Genomic DNA, 21,786 nt, shown 5'->3' with positions numbered 1-21,786 from the left:
CCCTTGAATCTGTTTGCTATCTTTGGTCCATACTGGGTAATTCCTGTTGTTCCATCTTTCAGTTCACTGATTCTTTGCTCTCTCCCTTCCATTCTGCTGATGAGCCCATCCATTGTGCTTTTTGCTTTGGTTATTGCATTTCTCAGTTCTAAAATTTCCATTTGGTGGTTCTTTAGGTTTTCTGGGTTTTTGATGACACTTCTTGTTTCTTTGCTGAGGCTTTCTGTTTGTTCATTTGTTTCAAGCATGTCCTTAATTGCTGGTTTAAGCACTTTTGTCATAACTGCTTAATATAACTGGATGATTCTGTCTTTTTGAAGTGAAATTTTGAAGTGAAAGTCACTCAGTCGTGTGCGACTCTTTGTGACCCCATGGACTATACAGTTCATGGAATTCTCCAGGCCAGAATACTGGAGTGGGTAGCCTTTCCCTTCTCCTGGGCATCTTCCCAACCCAGAAATTGAATCAGGGTCTCCTGCATTGCAGGTGGATTCTTTACCAACTGAGCTATCAGAGAAGCCCAAATCTGTCTTCTTGGTCACCTTCATTTTGGCATCTATTGACTGCTGTCTTGTCAATAGATGTGGCTTGAGATCTTCCTAGTTCTTGGTATGACAGACAATATCATCGCTTTCATATTGTGCTATGAGCTTCTGAATCTTCTGTCAACCTCCTGTTCTGCCTGGTTTCTTCTGCTCTGGCGGAGGATTGATGGGACTTGGAAAGTGCCCTCTTGTTACTACTAGGTGGAGGTAGTTCAGGTTTCCTGTGGGGCCTCTGTTTTCACCCCAGAAAGTGCTTCTCATTATTACTGGATTGAGGTAAAAGTTCTAGTTTCCTGTTAGGCTTGCACTGATCCTTCCCTGCCTGGGACGTGGGAGTGCCTTGCTGCTAGCCCCTCTATGGCTTCAGTTGATACCGTGGTGGTGGGAGTTGACCTTGTTACCGCCTGGTGTTTGTGGAAGTCTGGACTCTCTGCTTGGCCTCCTCTCCCAGCACCTCAGAGCTGAAGGTCCTGACGCAGCCCTCTCCTGACACTGCCTACCCGGAAGGGAAGGTTGGGGGATTTGTTGCAGACTAGTGAGGTTGGAAGTCTAGGCTCTCCGTTTGGTGTTTAGTGGCATGGCTGGGTCAGGGCTGCCGGTTTTTTCCTTGGCTTTTGGCTGGCATAGAGCAGTTAGTTTCTATGAGTTCTGTCTTACTGGGTTGCCCCTTTTCTGGGTCTGTCTGGAGAGGGCAGACTTTTTAGGTCTGCACCCATTGGTGGTTTCAGTTTGCTGGCTTCTTCAGTTTTCAGTCGGGGAAACGTACGGCAAAAAGAAAACCCAGGCAGCTCACCACTGTGTTGTTCCTTGGGTCCCAAAGTTCCTATTCAGTCTGCCTTCTACTCAGCATTTCAGACTTTTGTTATTAAGTCAATTATTTTAAATTCAGTTTTATGTACAAAATAAGTGTACTTAGCAGGAGGAAATGAAAAAGTACATCTACTTCACCTTCCCAGAAGCAGAAGTCTTCTGTTTATGCCTTTTTAAAAATTAAACACTTGGACTTCCCTGATGGTACTGTGGATAGGAATCCACCTGCCAATGCAGGGGACAGAGGTTCCATCCCTGGTCTAGGAAGATTCCACATGCTGTGGAGCAGCTAAGCCCGTGAGCCACAACCACTGAAGCCCGTGCACTCTAGAGCCTGGGGGCCAGAACCACTGAAGCCCGTGCACTCTAGAGCCCGGGGCCCACGACCACTGAAGCCTGTGCGCTCTAGAGCCCGGGGGCCACGACCACTGAAGCCTGTGCGCTCTAGAGCCCAGGGGCCACGGCCACTGAAGCCCGTGCGCTCTAGAGCCCAGGGGCCACGACCACTGAAGCCCGTGCGCTCTAGAGCCTGGGGGCCACGACCACTGAAGCCCGTGCACTCTAGAGCCTGGGGGCCACGACCACTGAAGCCCGTGCACTCTAGAGCCCAGGGGCCACGACCACTGAAGCCTGTGCGCTCTAGAGCTCATGTTCCACAACTAGAGAAGCCACTGCAATGAGAAGCCCACACACTGCAGCTAGAGAAAGCTCACTCACAACTACGAAGACCCAGTGCAGCCAAAAATAAATTACTTCATTCATTTCTAAAAATAAATACTTTACATCATTTAGTAAGGCTTTTGAAGGAAGCAGAGATAAATACATGTATTCAACTTTTGAAACAATTTGCTACTACTTTTAATCGAAAGTCCTGTGCAATATTTTTAACCACAGAAGGCAATGGCACCCCACTCCAGTACTCTTGCCTTGAAAATCCCATGGATGGAGGAGCCTGGTAGGCTGCAGTCCAGGGGGTCGCAAAGAGTCGGATACAACTGAGCGACTTCATTTTCACTTTTCACTTTCATGCATTGGAGAAGGAAATGGCAACCCACTCCAGTGTTCTTGCCTGGAGAATCCCAGGGATGGGGGAGCATGGTGGGCTGCCGTCTCTGGGGTTGCACAGAGTCGGACACGACTGAAGCGACTTAGCAGCAGCAGCAGCAGCAGACTCCAACTTCTGTCCAATAGAGGCTCAGCCCTACCTCTCTGAGTTATATGTGTATATTATACATATTGTTTAAATTTGCTTGAGAAAACACTGGAAGGATGGAAGAGAAAGAGGAATGGCAGAAGGAAAGAAGGGAGAGAAAGGGGAGGGTTCCCTGAAGGAGATGGGGACTGGATTTGAAAATACTTGTCTGCTATGTTTTGGTTTTTGAAGTTAATGTGTTACTCATTTTTTAATTAAATTTTAAGCTGTTTTATAGTCACTTAGATGAGTAAGAAAGGATCCAAAGAGCCTTCAGGTTGAGTAAGGACAAACCATGGGCTATCACCATCATGTCCTCCTTTGGGAAGGTTTTTGGATAGGGAGCTCATGGGAGTGCCATAGATCCAGTGACTGTGGACTGTGTCATTTGAATAAAGGCATTCACCAGAGATCTGTGAGCAAGATGGAGAGTCTAGGCTGGATACTGAGTGTAATTGCTACTGTTTGTAATGGTCTCTGATCAGTGATGTGCTATTAGTTTGGAGGGAACTTTCTAAGAAAAAAGCACTGCAGCTTACCATTAACTTTGTTATTTTACATTTAATAAATAGCTTCTACTCTAAAGAAGTAGAAGACATATCTATCAATTGTGTGCCAAGTATAAAGTTGGACAGTATAATAACTGCATTGGATGATAGAACTAGGATCAAAATTATCCTTAAAATCGGAGTAATGGACTGATTATAATGAGATGAAATAGCAAGGTAAGGTCATATACTTGAGGGGTTTTTTTTGTTCTAATCAACCTTACAAGCACAGTTCTGGGAAGGCAGAGATTAAAAGCAGCACAAATAGAAAACGACTTAAAAGTTTTAGTGGTCAGTTAACTTGATATGATTGTATAGCATGATGTGGATGCCCCCCAAAAAGAATATAATTTTTAGTTACATTAATGGAATTAATAGAGAGTGACAGTGCTGGTCTGCTCTTCATGAGTCAGACCAGGCCTGCATATTTCATTCATTCCCTGGGGCCAGTCTTACAGAAAGGATATAGACAAAATGAAGTGTTTAAATGTGGGAGCAGCCAAAATGGTGGTGTGACTAAAAACCATGTCAAACAAAGTGGGTGTGTTTAACCTAGAGAAGAAAAAAACTTATAATTTTTTTCTAAATAATAATATTTCAATAATAATAAGTCTAAATAATATTTCAGTTGTTTGGAAAGTGAAAAAATAGATGCAGCTTGTTCTTTTGTTCTGAAGAAGACAGTCTAGAATCAGATGGTGGAAGTTTTTAGCTGGATGTAAAGAAGTGTTGGAGAAGACTCTTGAGAGTCCCTTGGACTGCAAGAAGATCCAGCCAGTCCATCCTAAAGGAGATAAGTCCTGGGTGTTCATTGGAAGGACTGATGATGAAGCTGAAACTCCAATACTTTGGCCACTGCATACGAAGAGTTGACTCATTGGAAAAGACCCTGATGCTCGGAGGGATTTGGGGCAGGAGGAGAAGGGGACGACAGAGGATGAGATGGCTGGATGGCATCACCGACTCGATGGACATGAGTTTGGGTAAACTCCGGGAGTTGGTGATGGACAGGGAGGCCTGGCGTGCTGCAATTCATGGGGTTGCAAAAATCGGACACAACTGAGCAACTGAACTGAACTGAACTGAAAGAAGATCAACAGCGACAGCTGTCTGCAGATGGGCTGAAGGCCGGAGAAAGTCATCTTAATCTAGGAAAATTTCTGGTCAAAAGGCTATAGCAGGGATTCATGCATGGACTGCCTGACTGCTTTAGATCAGTGCTAGTCAAAAGATCTTATTTTCTTTTACCCCCTTGTATATTTTATTTTTATTTTTTCCCATCTTGTCATACTACTTTTCTTTGTAAATTGAGATTCATCCTTTTAAATATAAATATAATTTAAGTATAACTCAGGGACTTTTTTACTTACAATATCATTCACCCATCACCATTTATCAAATTCCAGAATTTTTTTTTCCCATCACCCTGAAAGGAAACCCCACACCCGCTAGCAGTCACTCTCCATTCCCCCTGCCCCTAGTCCTTGGCAGCCATTAATCTGCTTTCTGTTACTTATTCTGCATATTTCTTATAAAAGGGCTCATACAATAAGATCTTGTGTCTGACATCTCTCACTTAGCTTAATGTTTTCAAAGTTTATCCATGTTGTAGCGTTTCAGTACTTTATTCCTTACTGTGACTGTGTGATGTTCCATTTTATGGGTATGCATGCATGCATGATCAGTCGCTCAGTCGTGTCTGACTCTTGGCAATCCCATGGGCTGTAACCCATCAGGCGCCTCTATCCATGGGATTTTTCAGGCAAGGATACTAGAGTGGGTTGTCATTTCCTCCTTCAGGGGATCTCTCCAGCCAAAGGGTTGAACCCATGTCTCCTGCATCTCCTGTATTGGTAGGTGGGTTCTTACCACTGAGCCACCTGGGAATCCTTTGTATGGATATACCACATTTTGTTTATTCTGATGGACAGCTGGGTTTTTTTCACTCTTTGACTATTAAGAATAATGCTGTTACCGACATCTATATACAAGCTTTTGTGAACATAATGTTTCATTTCTCTCGGATATATACTTAGGGGTAAAATTACAAGGCAAAATGGTAACTTTACTTTTTGAGAAAATGCCAAACTATTTTCCATAGAAGCAGCACTATTTACATTCCTACTGGCAGTGTATGCAGCTTCCAACCTCCATATCCTTGCTGACACTTTTTATTGTTTCTGTTTTTTATTACAGCCATTCTAGTTGTTATGAAGTAATAATCTTATAATTTTGCTTTGCATTTTCCTAGTAATTAATGGTGTTTAGCATCTTTCCTTGTTCTTATCATATGCTCTTTGATAAGAGTCATCTGTATAAAATGGATACTAGACCCTTAGCCAGACATCCTGGAATGTGAAGTCCAGTGGGCCTTAGAAAGCATCCCTATGAACAAAGCTAGTGGAGGTGATGGAATTCCAGTGGAGCTATTTCAAATACTGAAAGATGATGCTGTGAAAGTGCTGCACTCAATATGCCAGCAAATGTGGAAAACTCAGCAGTGGCCACAGGACTGGAAAAGGTCAGTTTTCATTCCAATCCCAAAGAAAGGCAATGCCAAAGAATGCTCAAACTACCACACAATTGCACTCATCTCACACACTAGTAAAGTAATGCTCAAAATTCTCCAAGCCAGGCTTCAGCAATACGTGAACCATGAACTTCAAGATGTTCAAGCTGGATTTAGAAAAGGCAGAGGAACCAGACACCAAATTGCCAACATCTGCTGGATCATCGAAAAAGCAAGAGAGTTCCAAAAAAACATCTATTTCTGCTTTACTGACTATGCCAAAGCCTTTGACTGTGTGGATCACAATAAACTGTGGGAAATTCTGAAAGAGATGGGAATACCAGACCACCTGACCTGCCTCTTGAGAAACCTGTATGCAGGTCAGGAAGCAACAGTTAGAACTGTTAGAACATGTTAGAACAGTTAGAACATGGAACAACAGACTGGTTCCAAATAGGAAAAGGAGTACGTCAAGGCTGTATATTGTCACCCTGCTCATTTAACTTCTATGCAGAGTACATCATGAGAAACGCTGGGCTGGAAGAAGCACAAGCTGGAATCAAGATTTCTGGGAGAAATACCAATAACCTCAGATATGCAGATGACACCACCCTTATGGCAGAAAGTGAAGAGGAACTAAAAAGCCTCTTGATGGAAGTGAAAGAGGAGAGTGAAAAAGTTGGCTTAAAGCTCAACATTCAGAAAACGAAGATCATGGCATCTGGTCCCATCACTTCATGGGAAATAGATGGGGAAACAGTGGAAACAGTGTCAGACTTTATTTTGGAGGGGCTCCAGAATCAATGTAGATGGTGGTTGCAGCCATGAAATTAAAAGACGCTTACTCCTTGGAAGGAAAGTTATAACCAACCTAGATAGCATATTCAAAAGCAGAGACATTACTTTGCCAACAAAGGTTCGTCTAGTCAAGGCTATGGTTTTTCCAGTGGTCATGTATGGATGTGAGAGTTGGACTGTGAAGAAAGCTGAGCGCCAGAGAATTGATGCTTTTGAACTGTGGTGTTGGAGAAGACTCTTGAGAGTCCCTTGGACTTCAAGGAGATCCAACCAGTCCATTCTAAAGGAGATCAGCCCTGGGTGTTCTTTGGAAGGAATGATGCTAAAGCTGAAACTCCAGTACTTTGGCCACCTCATGTGAAGGGTTGACTCATTGGAAAAGACTCTGATGCTGGGAGGGATTGGGGGCAGGAGGAGAAGGGGACGACAGAGGATGAGATGGCTGGATGGCATCACCGACTCAATGGACATGCGTTTGAGTGAACTCTGGGAGTTGGTGATGGACAGGGAGGCCTGGCGTGCTGCAGTTCATGGGGTCGAAAAGAGTTGGACACGACTGAGGGACTGAACTGAACTTAACAGACCCTTATCAGATGAATGATTTGCAAGTTTTTATTCCATTCTTTGCACTGTCTTTACTTTCTTCATAGTATCCTTTGAAGCACAAAAGTTTTTAATCTTGATGAAATGAAGTTTATCTGTTTTTTCTTTGATTGCTTATGCTTTAGGTGTCAAAATCTAAGAATCACTGACTAACCCAACATCATGAAGATTTGCACATGTATTTTCTTTGAGGAATTTTTTAGGTTTGTGGTCCACTTTTGTTACTAAATTCAGGTTTGGCTGCTCAGTGCTCAAAAGCAAATAATTGAGAAGCAAGTGTCGATAGAAGGAAAGGTGTTTTAAGGACTTCCCTGGTGGTCCAGTGGCGAAGACTCTGTACACCCAGTGCAAGGGTCCCAGGTTTGATCCCTGGTAGGGGAACTAGATCCCACATGCCTCAACTAAAAGAGCCTGCATGCTGCAGCTAAGACCTGGCACAACCAAATAAATAAGTATTTTCAAAGAAGAAAAACAAGGTGCTTTAATCAGAAAAGCTGACAATCTCAGGAGAAGGTGGCCAGTCTGGGGAGAATATGTCCTGAGACCAACTCTGAAGGTTCTGGTCAGCCATGACAGTTCATAAAGCGGGAGATGGAAGGTGGGGGAAGAAGGGAGAATCTCAGTGAATCATCAAGGCAAGAGGTTGGGTTCTGCATCTTTCTCCATTGTGTGCAGGCTGCTGACTCTTCAGATGTTATCTTGCCATGTGATCTGCGAGCAAGACTGCTAAGAGGGCTGTTGGGTATAGAGAGCTAGTCATTCTTTAACTACTTAATTCTTTTTTTTTTTAATCTGGGAAAAGAATCAACAGGTTAATTAGTTTCTTTCAAAGTTGGAGGGAAAGAGAAATGAGCAATCAGGAAAGGAGCAAAAGAGCTGCCCTCGGTTCCCTATGGTGCAACGTCATTCCATTTCTATGGAAATAGGGGCAAACCCACTCCAGTGTTCTTGCCTGGAGAGTCCCAGGGACGGGGGAGCCTGGTGGGCTGCCGTCTCTGGGGTCTCACAGAGTCGGACACAACTGAAGCGACTTAGCAGCAGCAGCAGGGGCAAAGGTCCATCTTCTATAACTTCTTCATAGAAGAAATTGACATAGGGAACCATATTCTCAGAGTGGAAGATGTCAGCATTTCTTTGCTGATAGTTTTAGTTGCCTACTTATATAGACAGGCAGAGCAAGCTACAATTACTTTAATGCCCAGAATGATTCAGATTGTTACAAGCAATGATGTTAATCCCATTCTCTTGAGGCCTGTTCTTGGAATTGTGCTAAACATTGATTCAGTACTGCTCAAGATGGAGCAGCTTATGTCATGGATACAGTCTGGTTCATCATGCAGTTAGTTTTTTTTTCCTCTGGTTGCAGTTATAGTATTTATAAAACAACTCAGGAGTGTGCATCAGACACTGAGTCTGTGACTCTATTGTCCTAATCATTAACTGCTTGGTTTTATACTTGGGGGCTGAGGGAGCCCTTCAGGTTTCTCCTTAGTTCCATTTTGAGGAGTGGTGAGGTTTATGGTGTGAGGTAGGTATCCAGTTTCATTCTTTTGCATATAGATCTTCAGTTGTCCCAGCACCAGTTTTTGAAAAACGCTGTTCTCTTCCTCACTGAGTCTTGGCATCATTGTCAAAAATCAGTTGGCAATCAATGTATGCTTCACGAAGATCTTGTCCTAGAACATATATCAGTGAACTGCTTCCCTCATGGGTGGAGTCTCACTAGGAAAAGGAAGTCATCTTAGTGAGTGGATTGATTTATGTCCTGGAGCAAGCTTCTTATCTCCTTATGAACTTGTTTCTACTCAGAAAATGTTTTGGACCACATTTTGAGGAGTACTGCCCTAGATCTTTGGCACTTTAGGTGCTACTGACCAGGAACACCCTAGGCTCTATCCCAAAGCTACCGGATTAGGATCTGTTTTCAAACGGAAGCCCCTCGACCCTACCCCACCCCACCCCCCAGCCCCCAAGTTGCTCATTAAAGTCTGAGCAGCATGGCTCTAGAATCAGACTCTAAGTGACTTTAAAGATCTGTTCTGTAAATACAGGATTAGTTAATGAGTAAGACTTGGAAAAGGGAGCATAAATGAAGTGTAGGCAGGATTATATCTGGGACTCATGTGGTAGAAATCCACAAGGGCCTCAGATACGACAGCCTTCAGTAGAAACTCCAGCGCTAGTCCAGATCTCAAAGCATTTCTTTTCACTGTTGCACCAGATTTGATAGTTTTTGTTTGCTTGTGAATTATAGTTATAAAGGAAATTTAGAGTTATAGAGAATAGGTACAGAGAAAATTTAGAGTTATAGAGAAGAGGAGTGGGAGAGGAATAGTAAGACAGAAGACTTTTACAAAGCAACTTTGGGAAAGAAGCTAACTTTGGTTCAAACTGTTTGTGAAATCACAGTGCAATGCTAGAAGTTGGCAGCAATAGTGCTGTGTCATAAAATCAGAAATCATTGACTATTTGGGTAAGTACACCTCTTTGGAAGCTTATTGTATGCAAATGGAAGCACTATCTGCATCAGGAATTTGCAGGAATTTGTCATGCTGATGTTCCAAGGAAGAGTGGTCTGAGCAAAAGATACATAAGGGAGTTAGTTACATACCATACTCACTTGACTATTTTGAGGTGAGTGACAGTATTGATATGCTACTTAGAATGCTGTCTTCTTTGTTTTCTTGAACATAAAAATGAAGGTTTTTATAGATGTACTTAGGAATTGAGGCCTCTGTTCTCTTGTAAGGCTTTAAGATTCTTAGTAGGAATTTCCTGCTGCAGAAAATTTGAAGCTCGGGATAGAATGCTGTTCTGCACTACAAGCACCATTAATTCAGTTCAGTCACTCAGTCGTGTCCCACTCTTTGTGTCCTCATGGACTGCAGCACGTCAGGCTTCCCTATCCATCACCAGCTCCCAGAGCTTGCTCACACTCATGTCCATCGAGTCGGTGATGCCATCCAGCCATCTTTTCCTCTGTTGTCCCCTTCTCCTCCTGCCTTCAATCTTTCCCAGTATCAGGGTCTTTTTAGATGAGTCAGTTCTTCGCATCAGGTGGCCAAAGTTTTGGAGTTTCAGCTTCAGCATCAGCCCTTCCAATGAATGACCATTAATTAGGACCACAGATAAACTTAAAGTTTCTGATCATCTGTAGGATCCAGTAGAAGGCCTTATTTTCCAGTGGTAGTGTTTGTGTGTGTTTATGAAAAGAGTTTGTCATCACTTCAAGCATTTAACTATGAAAGTTACTAAGTTAACTACAAACACTTTAAATATCTATTTGTTGCAGGAAGGGGGACCCCTTCCAGGACCTGAAACTGGGCTCTTGTCTAACACTCGGAAATGAATTGTCCGAGGAGACACATGTACTGACAAGGCAAGAGATTTTATTGGGAAAAGGCACCCGGGTGGAGAGCAGTAGGGTAAGGGAACCCAGGAGAACTGCTCTGCCACGTGGCTCGCAGTCTCGAATTTTATGGTGATGGATTGGTTTCCGGGTTGTCTTTGGCCAGGCATTCTAATTCATAGTCTTTCCTGGTGGCGCATGCATCACCCAGCCAAGATGGATGCTAGCCAGAAGGATTCTGGGAAGTGGACGGACATGTGGTGTCTCCTTTTGACCTTTCCCGAACTCTTCCGGTTGGTGGTGGCTTATTAGTTCCGTATTCTTTACCAGGATCTCCTGTCATAAAACAACTCATGTGAATGGTTACTAAAGGGCCTGGCCAGGGTGGGCGGTTTCAGTCAGTGTGCTTCCCCTAACATATTCAATAAAGTAGGTCTTCTAATAATGTTTATCAGTGTGGTTTAATGTTAATTTAAAGTTTAGGGACTTCCCTGGTGGTCCAGTGGTTACGAATCTGCCTTCCAATGCAAGGGACACAGGTTTGATTGTTGGTCGGGGAACTAAGATCCCACATACCGTGGAGCAGCTGAGCCCATGCACTGCGACTGCTGAGCCTGCTTGCCACAACTAGAATGTCTTTGTGTGGCCGTGAAAGATGGGACACATAACACAGATCAGAGTGCCACCACTAAGACCCGATGCAGCCAAATAAATAAATAAAAATAGTTTAGAATGACAATACAGTGTCATTAGACTTATCACTGCTTCCATGATTTAATGTAATATATAAGCTGATCATAGTTTAGCCGAACATTCACCACTCCCCTGAAAATCAGATTTTGACTTAGCAAGTAGACTTTTATCTCAATACTCCAAATAATAGTTGTAACCAAGGACATCAGAGCATCTTCCTATACTTTGCCTTTTCCTGAGTAAACAGGTAGTAACTGAGGTGCCTCCCCTGTGGATTCCAGCCCAGATCTCTCCTGTAAGTGTGGGGCTGGTCTTTTAACTCAAGCCGGGGAAAGCTTGGATATCCTCTCACCTGTTGCTGTTGAGAAGTGCTGTCATTGGACCCTGAATGTGAGCCTATCTCAACTTGTAGTAAGATTTCCTCTTGACCTTTTTCTACATTTCCCAGCCAATCAAACAGATCTTCTCTATCACTTAAAAACCAGTGACATTTTACTCTAAAATCTGAGATGTTTCTGGACTCCAAGCCATTAAAAGTAAAATGCCATCGTCTCCCTCCAAAGAGATGGTCTTTTCTTCTTGAACGTATCTCTAGATCTTTGCAGAAGACATGGTGAACAGGAATTTGGCCTTGGACCAATCATCCAGCATCGTGGCATACTGTTCTGAGATGCCATCTACAGATATTGATTATCCAGTGTGCGTCCTCTAATATCTCTTGACCTCCTCTTGGCTCTATCAGTTGCTTAATTATTCCTCTTGGGGTGAGAGAAACTCAGAGGCGACTTTGCTAATTTTTATTTTCCCAAACAGTTAAATACAGAAACATTAGTCTTTCATTCCTTTCTGTGAACATTTGGAGAACAGGATCTTCTGCTCCATTTTAGTTTCAAAGAAATTCTGTCTACATGTTCCTACTTCTAGCACTGTGTAAATGGAAACAAGTTCTAGAAGAGTTGATAAGACTGAAAAGCAGGGAGAAGCACAGTCCTCTAAAACATGAGCCCTGAAATCACTTTCTGTTTAGAGAAACTTCAGTTCCAGAGGCTGCTTTTCTGTCTCATCTCCCTTGTCAATTATCCAGAGCAGTTGCTCGAAGCCTTTTATTTCTCTCATCAGGCTTCTTTCTCATTCCCTAACGCTTGGAAGATAATCTTGCACTCTACCCCCAAACAGAACAGAACTCCCTCAAATTCCCTTTTTTCCCCAGCCTTAAACCAATATGCATATCCATCCTTATTTCCTTCCTGTTTGCCAGGAAAGAAATGCCTTTGAAAGAACAGTGTTCCTAATCTGACCCTTTCTACTCAGAGGACCTTGTTGCATCAGTTATCCCCATCCTCTTCTGTATCTTAAAGCTTGTCTCTCCTGGCTCCTGCCACTCTCCAGTGCTCAGTCCCACCCTTTCCTTTCCCTCTGTGCTGCTCCTTTTCAGCTCAAAATGTTCGGAAAGAGTCATCCTAAGTCACTGGTTCTATGTACGCCACTCCCGTTCTTTGCAAGTCCAGCTCCATTGTTCCTTCATTTTATTCCTTCTCCGAAACTGTTCTTGTCTAGATCTCCAGTGATTTCCCCATTGCCAGTAGAAGCGGTCCCATTTCTACCTTTGCTCTACCTTTCTGAGGCAGTAGTCATTCTTACTCCTTCACTCCGAGGAAAATGCTAAGGAATTTTCATTTGTATGCTCAGAGTTCAGGTGTGTTAGTTTGATACTGTGAGGCCTCCTCTTGTTTTGGTATGTATTTTCCCGTTAAAAGAGACTTTTTCACTTGGAACAGCTGAGGTCTCCAGTCAGTGTGGTGGGCACTATTCTCATGGTTCTAATTGCCAAATTGGTGGTAACTCTTACAGAACCACATGTTTCTTGCCTCCTCCCTCCCGTGTATTTTTATTAAACAGAAGTAAAACAATTTATTAAAACTAGTTTAAAAATAGGGCCTTACTCTGTATTTGTGCATAAATCCTATTACCCAGCTTGCTCAGTTTTTGCTCACTGACCTTGGATTTTGAACATCATTTTCAGGAAGCTTTGCCTCTATGGATGTTGAAGTAACCATACCAAGGGATGAGGCAACTTCCAGTGTCTGAATGGGTCCTGAAACATGAGAAGTGCTCAATATGTACTCGTTGAAACATTAATTCCATGGGCAGCCCTGAGATATGCTGTTCTATCCAGAGAGCTGGAAACAACCCATCTTCTATCCCAGTTGGTTGGCTTGAAAGGCTTAATTGTGAGCAAAATGCTTGCCATTGTAGTCCCTCCAAAACTTTAAAAAGCAGTTATTCTTTTCATATATTTCCTAAAGAGAGAAAAACAGTATGAATAGTTTGAAAGTCAAATTGAATTCACTTGTTGTTTTTACAACCGGGAAAAAAATGATCAGTTTCATTTTTCTGAATTAAAAATTCACATATTTAAATAGTTTGTACTGTGCTCTCCTCTAAGCCCCTCTGCAGTGTTTCTAGAGATGAGAGTCTTCGCTTCTGGCTTATAGGGAAGACTGATGCCCTGAGCAAGTAGGCAGCCTGTGACCATTTGGTTTTAGAATCTAGTTCAAGAGAGTGTTGAGCTCCAAAATCACTGCAGATGGTGACTGCAGCCATGAAATCAAAAGACGCTTACTCCTTGGAAGGAAAGTTATGACCAACCTAGACAGCATATTAAAAGCAGAGGCATTACTTTGCCAACAAAGGTCCATCTAATCAAGGCTGTGGTTTTTCCAGTAGTCATGTATGGATGTGAGAGTTGGACCATAAAGAAAGCTGAGCACTGAAGAATTGATGCTTTTGAACTGTGGTTTTGGAGAAAACTCTTGCGAGTTCCTTGGACTGCAAGGAGATCCAACCAGTTCATCCTAAAGGAGATCAGTCCTGAATATTCATTGGAAGGACTGATGCTGAAGCTGAAACTCCAATACTTTGGCCATGGGATGCGAAGAACTGACTCATTGGAAAAGACCCTGATGCTGGGAAAGATTGAAGGCAGGAGGAGAAGAGGATGACAGAAGATGAGACGGCTGGATGGGATCATCAACTCAATGTACATGAGTTTGAGTAAACTCTGGGAGTTGGTGATGGACAGGGAGGCCTGGCATGCTGAGGTCCCGGGGGTCTCAAAGAGTCAGACACAACTGAGCAACTGAACTGAACTCAGGAGAGTGTTAGGGTTTAGTTGGATTGTAGAATTGCTATTGAAGATATGGCCATGACTCTCAGAGACCAGTGGAAATGTTCTCTTGACCCTGTTTCTTAGTCTAACTTCTGCTCAGTGTCAGTGTTGGTCTGTGTATTTAAGTTGTCTGTGCTAATGGAAAAACTTGGCTTGCTCTGTCTCTATTGGTGTCTGTAACGAATCATTTATTTCTCAACTCTTTACAGAGGGACCTGTCGGGGCATAAGAACATCGTGGGTTACATTGACTCCAGTATCAACAGTGTGAGTAGCGGTGATGTGTGGGAAGTTCTCATCCTGATGGACTTCTGCAGGGGTAAGTACATGAGCCAGATTGTACGCTCTCATTTCTCTAGGACTTTGATTGTCAAGGGGGTGGGGTCATCGCAGTTAACGGGAACTGTACTCTAATGTATGTTGTTCTGGTTTTAAGGATTGGAAGACAAAGAGACTGAGAGAGAGCCTCCTGTGACTTCTTGGTTAGTCTTACAATGGCAAAGATCAGTGGCACAAATACTGGTGGATAATACAGAACTCTAATTTTGTTAGGTTTTGGAAGGTTTGGTGCTTGTACGTGAATGTGGATGTTTGAGGATGAGAATGAATGTGTTCTTTGTGATGCTTTAAAGCAAATGATGAAGGCACATAATAAAGACCCGACTCCAGATGGACTAAAGAAACAATTCAGCTTCCCTCACTCGTGTGTTCTCTTCTCCACCCACACCACCATCCTTGCATTGGGAGGGAAAGAATCCTTTTTGTCTAATGGAAATGACCCTCCTCTTCTTGCTCCAGTTTGGATTGCCAATAAGGCTCCATTCAAATCATGCTGCTGTTAACAGTAGTTAAGTAGTTGAAAGCTTAGCATTTTGAGCAGTATTTATCTTGGGAAACCCAGGCTGGAGCATGAATGTATTCAGAGTTGACTGTATTTCATACAGCTGTTGTTTGGAGGTTCAGCTTTTTGGGTCTTAGCAGCTGCCACTTAAATTCTTGGGTCGCTTTTTCACTGTTTGGTGCCCAGTTTTGTAATCACCCTTGGTTCCACTAACATTGTCCTTGCCTTTCAAGACACTGTCCATAAATTAAATATGTTGCTAATCCTAAAAACATGATGTTAACCAATAATTCCAGCCTTTACTGTAACAGCTGTTTAGCCTGACTTTATAAAATGGTACCGCATTGTTTCCTCCTGGCCATTCCTTTTTGGACAGTTAAATGTTCACAGATGAGGCAGTAGGAGAATCCAGGGAGCTGGGTAATTTTCTAAGCGAGGTCATCAGTCTTTCAGTCCTAGGGGTTAAGTGTTGATGTAGCATTTCTGCAGACCAGGCAGCAGGCAGTAAAGCCAGAGAGACCAAGCTGTTCCTAAAGTACAGGCTATCAAACTGTCTTCTTCCTCCTCCTGGGGTCTATTGTGCAATCTGATTCTTACTAAAAGATACAGCAAGATGAACCTGTGGCCCCATCTGATGCACAACTGGGACAGTATAACCAGGCAACCAGAGCCAGGACCATGTTGTCAGTTCTGCTGCTAATCTTGAAGACAGAATGAGGGCAGCTCACATCTGAGCTGCTTTATAAAATGAAGAAACTGTTTTGAAGCAGTAGAAAACGGGTCGCAGGCTGGGAATCAAGATACTGGGGTTTAATCCTGGCTCAGCCAGTAATTAGCCGAATCCAGGTTGCTCCTCTGTGGACAGCCATTCATTCTCTTGAATAAGTGAAGGGGCTGAATGTTTATTACCTTTCCTCTGCTCTGCACCCCTTTCAGGAGGCCAAGTGGTCAACCTAATGAACCAGCGCCTGCAAACAGGTTTTACAGAAAATGAAGTACTCCAGATATTTTGTGACACCTGTGAAGCTGTCGCCCGCCTGCATCAGTGCAAAACTCCTATTATCCACCGCGACCTGAAGGTAACAGATCACCCTGAAGCTTTCTTACAGAGTATTTTCTACCTGCTCCAGGAGTGGGGTAAATGTTATGAGGGTATGGGAAAAGCGTCAGGCTTGGTACCAAATTATGAGTTGACATTCTGCTTGGGGAGAGAAAGCACAGAGAAAAAAATAGCAGAACAGTACAGTATAATAGAGCTTCCCAAGTGGTACTAGCGGTAAAGAACCTGCCTGCCAATGCAGGAGACATAAGAGATGCCCCTGGGTGGGGAATATCCCCTGGAGGAGGACATGGCAACCCACTTCAGTACTCTTGCCTAGAGAATCCCATGGACAGAGGAGCCTGAGGCGCTACGGTCCATAGGGTGACAAAGAGTCAGACCCAAGTGAAGCAGCTTAGCATGCATGTTCATACAGTTCAATATAGTATCAATTTTATTGTTAAGTAGCTTTCAGAAGTTCTTTATAATCGTCAAATGCCTGAATACATCTTTGTTGTTTTTTCTAATAAACTCCAAAATTCACTGTTTTAGAGTCATGAAGAGTAGTAATATGCTAATTTAAAGTTTGTAAACAGCAGTGCCTAGTCTTTAAAGTCTATTTTATATTTTGTAAAATCCATTAATTGATAATTTAAAAATTTTGTCCTGCTAAGAAAAGACTCTGGTGCTGGGAGGGATTGGGGACAGGAGGAGAAGGGGACGACAGAGGATGAGATGGCTGGATGGCATCACCAACTCGATGCACGTGAGTTTGGGTGAACTCCGGGAGTTGGTGATGGACAGGGAGGCCTGGCGTGCTGCAATTCATGGGGTCACAAAGAGTCGGACACGACTGAGCGACTGGACTGAATTACTGTTCCCTTGCACCGGACCTTTCAGACTGTAATCACTTGACGACGTTTGTTGAATGGAATTGGCACCTGCTCAGGGTTCACTAGCGTCTTTGGAGCACGGACTGTGTGCCGTGTGCTCTGTAAGACTCTGCATGCGCACTGTCTCTTGGGTGAGAGACTTTCTTGTTAACATTTTATGGTCAGTGAAACTTAGGAGCAGAGAGGTTAGTGACTTAACTAAGGTCGTATAACTGGGAAGGAGCAGTACCAGAATTTGAATCCAGCTCTTCTGATTCTAAATTGCAATTTCTTTTGATTATGCTTATGTTTCGAGAAACATGCTTCATGGCTAACATTTACATCATCATCCCCTCCCATGCTTGTTAAATGCAGGCTGCTGGGTCCCCACTGAATCTTTCGGGCCACAGTGTTTGTGATGGTACCAGGAAAGCCTGGGAGTTTTTATCTTAGGCACCCCAGGTGGTTTTTGTATATTTCAAAGTTTGAGGATCACAATAGCATACTAGCTTTTCTGTTATGAGGATGGTTTTTAGTTTAATTAAGGTGTAATTCACATACCATAAAATTTACTCCTTTAGAATGTACACGTTGGTGGGTTTTAGTATATTTACAAGGGTGTGTAACCATTACCATTGTCTAATTCCAGAAAATTTCATCTCCCCTCACCACCACCCACAAAAGCTTCATCAAAAGTTTCATCACCACCACCCCCAAAAGCCTGTACCCATTAGGGGTCACTTCTTATTCTTCCCTTAGCCCTGCCAACCACCAGTCTACTTTCTTTTTTTTTTTTTTTTTTAACATTATTTTATTTATTTATTTTTAAAAAAAATTTTTTTTAAATTTTATTTTATTTTTAAACTTTACATAATTGTATTAGTTTTGCCAAATATCAAAATGAATCCAAAAATATGGAACGCTTCACGAATTTGCGTGTCATCCTTGCGCAGGGGCCATGCTAATCTTCTCTGTATCGTTCCAATTTTAGTATATGTGCTGCCGAAGCGAGCACCCGTCTACTTTCTGTTGCTTATTCCAGACATTTCATCTAAATGGGCTTGTATGGTATGTGACCTCTTTCACAAGCAGTGTTTTCCAGGTTCATGTATATTGTAGCATATATCAGTACTGCATTCTTTTTGTGACAACATCCCATTGTGCGGACATATCACATTTTGTTAATTCCTCAGTTAGTGGACATCTGAGTTGTTTCTGCTGTAGCTGTTGTGACTCAGGCTGCTGTGAACATTCATGTACTAGGTTTCACTTGAGCGCATAGTTTCTCTTGGGTACACACCTTGGAGAGGAATTGCTGGGTCATATGGATACTCTCAGAGAAGGCAATGGCACCCCACTCCAGTACTCTTGCCCGGAAAATCCCATGGATGGAGGAGCCTGGAAGGCTGCAGTCCATGGGGTCGCTGAGGGTCCAACACGACTGAGCGACTTCACTTTCACTTTTCACTTTCATGCATTGGAGAAGGAAATGGCAACCCACTCCAGTGTTCTTGTCTGGAGAATCCCAGGGACGGGGAAGCCTGGTGGGCTTCCGTCTATGGGGTTGCATAGAGTCGGACACGACTGAAGTGACTTAGCAATAGCAATGGATACTCTAACTTTCTGAGGAACTGCCAGCCTATTTTCCAAAGGAACTGCACTATTTTACATTCTGCCAGCAACTTACAAGGTTCCAATTTCTTCACACTAACTCATGTTTTTGCCCTATTTTATTTTTCTGTCCTATTGAGTGCAAAGTCTCCAAATGCCTAAGACAGCCTTCTCCAGTGCACCTCAGCTCACAGTCAGCCCCTTTTCTGAGCAGAACAAGTATACATCCGTGAATATTGTGAGCCTCACATCATACAAAACATAATTCTGTGGGGACAGTGCAGATACAGCATGGTCCCTATGCTCATAATGTAAAAGTATTGGTGAGAGCATATAAGTGAAATATTTGGAACTGAAACTTAAAGAAGTGAAATACAAAGTCTCTTAGTATGTGGTCAGATAATGAGATCTGGCAGTGGTGATTGGGATCTTCTGGAAATGTTGAATTTTGAAAGACTGGTGGGATATGGGTGGTCACAGAGAGGCTGAAGAGTATTTCAGGCAGAGAGCAGGGCCTAAGGACTGCCGAGGGGAGGGAACAAGAAGGTGTTTGAAGATGAGGAGGTGGGTAAGGGCCTGGTACCTGGCTAGTTACAAAGCAGGCCAGAGTGACTGTAGGCCACTTCTCTAAGAATGTAATGACACTCCTTTTTTTAAAAATACACTTGATTTACAGTGTTGTATTAGTTTCAGGTGATGACACTTTTTTCCTAGTTGTCTTAACATTGAGTGAAATTCTTGGGCCTGTTAGTGTATATAATAAGCAATGGTACCAACATTTTCGGAGAAGGCAATGGCACCCCACTCCAGTACTCTTGCCTGGAAAGTCCCATGGACGGAGAAGCCTGGTAGGCTGCAGTCCATGGGGTTGCTAAGAGTCGGACATGACTGAGCGACTTCACTTTCACTTTTCACTTTCATGCATTGGAGAAGGAAATGGCAACGCACTCCAGTATTCTTGCCTGGAGAATCCCAGGGATAGGGGAGCCTGGTGGGCTGCCGTCTATGGGGTCACACAGAGTCAGACATGACTGAAGCGACTTAGCAGTAGCAGGAGTACCAACATTTTAGGACCTGATCTTTGTCCCTGCCACTTATCTTGAAGAAGAGTTTATGAGGGGCCAAGAAAAGGGTTGGAGAAGTATGGCCTGGCTGTATCAACACTACTTCTGTGACCTGTATGAGCTTGGGTCCCTCCAGAGTCCCATTCCACCCCTCCATGTCAGATGGGATTTGATTTCATATGAGAACTTTGGTGCTGTAGCCATGTAACTGGTACCAACCGAGTTGTAAGCTCTGTGAGTAATAAGCATCCTTCATATTTCCAGATGCACAGGACGTGTTTCCATCTCCGACTTGTTCTCCTCCTGTTTCCATCCCCGTCTTGCTCTCCTCCCTATAGTCTTTGACTCCTTTGTGACTTTTCCCTGACCTCGTGTTCTCCTGGACCCTCAGGCTCCTGGGTTGTTCCTCCCATCACTTGGCCTCAGAGCCTCAGCTTCCTCGTCTGTGCAGCAGAGACAACAGCACCAGCCTTGTTAGGACCTGGGTGGGGCTAAAGGAGAACATGCGCATCAGTGTGAAGGCACATCCTTGGCTCAGAAAATTCTGAGCAGACACCCAGGGAGGTGAGAGCAAGGAAGAGGCCAAGGGGGCTACAGAGCCTTGTTTTAGAGAGTGCTACTCGTATGTTTTAAACAAAGTCTTCCTTCATTGTCACTTTTCCAACATTTATTGGACTAAACAAGGCCTAAATGATCATCACTTCACACCCATAAATAGCACCTGCCCAATATCTGTGTGGCCGGCATACTAGTGCCCCGTGGTGCTGCTGTGAGGTGGCGGAGAAGGTCGCCCATGACGGGAACCTGAGGCAGAGTTCAGCATCTTACCTGGGGACACAGTAGGTGGTTGGTCTCAAGCAGCCAGAGCCCAGACTCTTTCCTCACTGCTCTGAGCAGCCTGTGAGGTGTCTCTGCAGAGGACCTGGGAGCACACTGGGCTCTGAGGGTGAGGCCGGGCCATGAGTGAGTGGCTGCTTCACTGTCTTCCCAGCCTGCCTTAGGCCCTGGACCTTGCCCCTCCATCACCCGTCACTCCAGTCTAGGAACACAGTAATTGTGTTCAGTCAGTACTGAAGACTACCAGGTATGCCACTGGTTTGCCACTTGTGGTTCGGGAGACTTTGTTTCCTCTTCTCCTTGACCTTGGAAACAAAACGTACATAGGGGCCCCTGTGATTGGTCTAGAAGAGTCCTGTTGCTGTTGATTTTAGTCATTGACTCCTACCTGTCTTTTTGTGTTTTTTTTTTTTTAATGCTTTCCCAAACTCCCCAAATCTAGGTGCCATCTGAACGCTTTTGCTGGCTTATTAGATTCTGTTGATTTCTACTGCTGTGTGCTTGGTGGGCAGTCACATCTGCCTGCTGCAGTGCCAGCTTGCTAGGTGGGAGTGAGAAGTCCCCTGGACCTCCTGCTGCCCTGGCTCTATCATTGCGTCACAAGGCCTCGGCCGCTCTGCACTCCCTATCATGGCTGGTACCAGCCAGCAAGGTCCTAGCGGTGGCCAGAGCCAAGAAGTTCTTTGTTCTCCTCTTGGTCAGAGAACGTGCCCGTGGCTGGTCTCTCTTGCTTCTGTGTGACCCGAGTTACCACATGATAAGGAGGCGCCCTTGGGAATAAGTGCGTGGGACACAGGAAGGAGCACAGACCAGGCCAGCTGTGGACGAGGGTGCTGAGCCAGTGCCACCTGTGGGGAACTGAGAAGGCCCCTCTTGCCCTGCCCACCACGTGTGTGGTCTTTCTTTCTTTCTTTCTTTCTTTTTTTTGGTCTTTCTTTCAAATTCCGAGAGGAAATAAGCTGACAGCAGTCCCTGTCCTTAAGCAGCATATGTTCTGAAAAATAACCAAAACAGAAGTTCTAGTCTTTACTGAATGTTTCTCCTCAAATACATTATTTTACATTTTCATTATTTCCTCCCTTTTTTAAAATTGTCTCTCTGAGGACTGACAGAGGTCTTTATTGCAAATAATAGAATTATGTTCCTGGGAAGGTCACGTAAGTCAATGCTTTCCTTTTACCAACAGGGAATCCTCTGCTCAGAAAGGCTGTGACCTGCACAGCAAACTCATTGATCAAACCAGAACAAAGGCCAAGGTTTTTGACCCTCAGTGTGGTTTCTGTTTGTTTAGTTTTTGCTATATTTTA

At 43.7% G+C, this 21,786-nt stretch overlaps 1 protein-coding gene and 1 non-coding gene across 5 annotated transcripts in view; one reads left to right on the top strand and one right to left on the bottom strand.

The window, feature by feature from the left end:
- AAK1 (AP2 associated kinase 1) overlaps positions 1–21,786 on the top strand; it is a 173,129-nt gene that overhangs the window by 81,439 nt on the left and 69,904 nt on the right. For all 4 annotated transcript variants that reach the window (XM_055540537.1, XM_055540539.1, XM_055540541.1 and 1 more), the window contains exons 4-5: positions 14,426–14,534; positions 15,993–16,135. In XM_055540537.1, coding sequence (XP_055396512.1) covers positions 14,426–14,534; positions 15,993–16,135 — 252 coding nt within the window. The remainder of the gene's footprint in view (positions 1–14,425; positions 14,535–15,992; positions 16,136–21,786) is intronic.
- Positions 17,876–17,982, bottom strand: LOC129623952 (U6 spliceosomal RNA). The gene has a single exon (XR_008700695.1). It is a non-coding gene; the product is annotated as a U6 spliceosomal RNA (small nuclear RNA).

This window comes from Bubalus kerabau, chromosome 11 (assembly GCF_029407905.1).
Source record: "Bubalus kerabau isolate K-KA32 ecotype Philippines breed swamp buffalo chromosome 11, PCC_UOA_SB_1v2, whole genome shotgun sequence".
Taxonomy (NCBI): Eukaryota; Metazoa; Chordata; class Mammalia; order Artiodactyla; family Bovidae; genus Bubalus; species Bubalus kerabau.
This window is presented reverse-complemented; position numbering and strand designations above follow the sequence as displayed.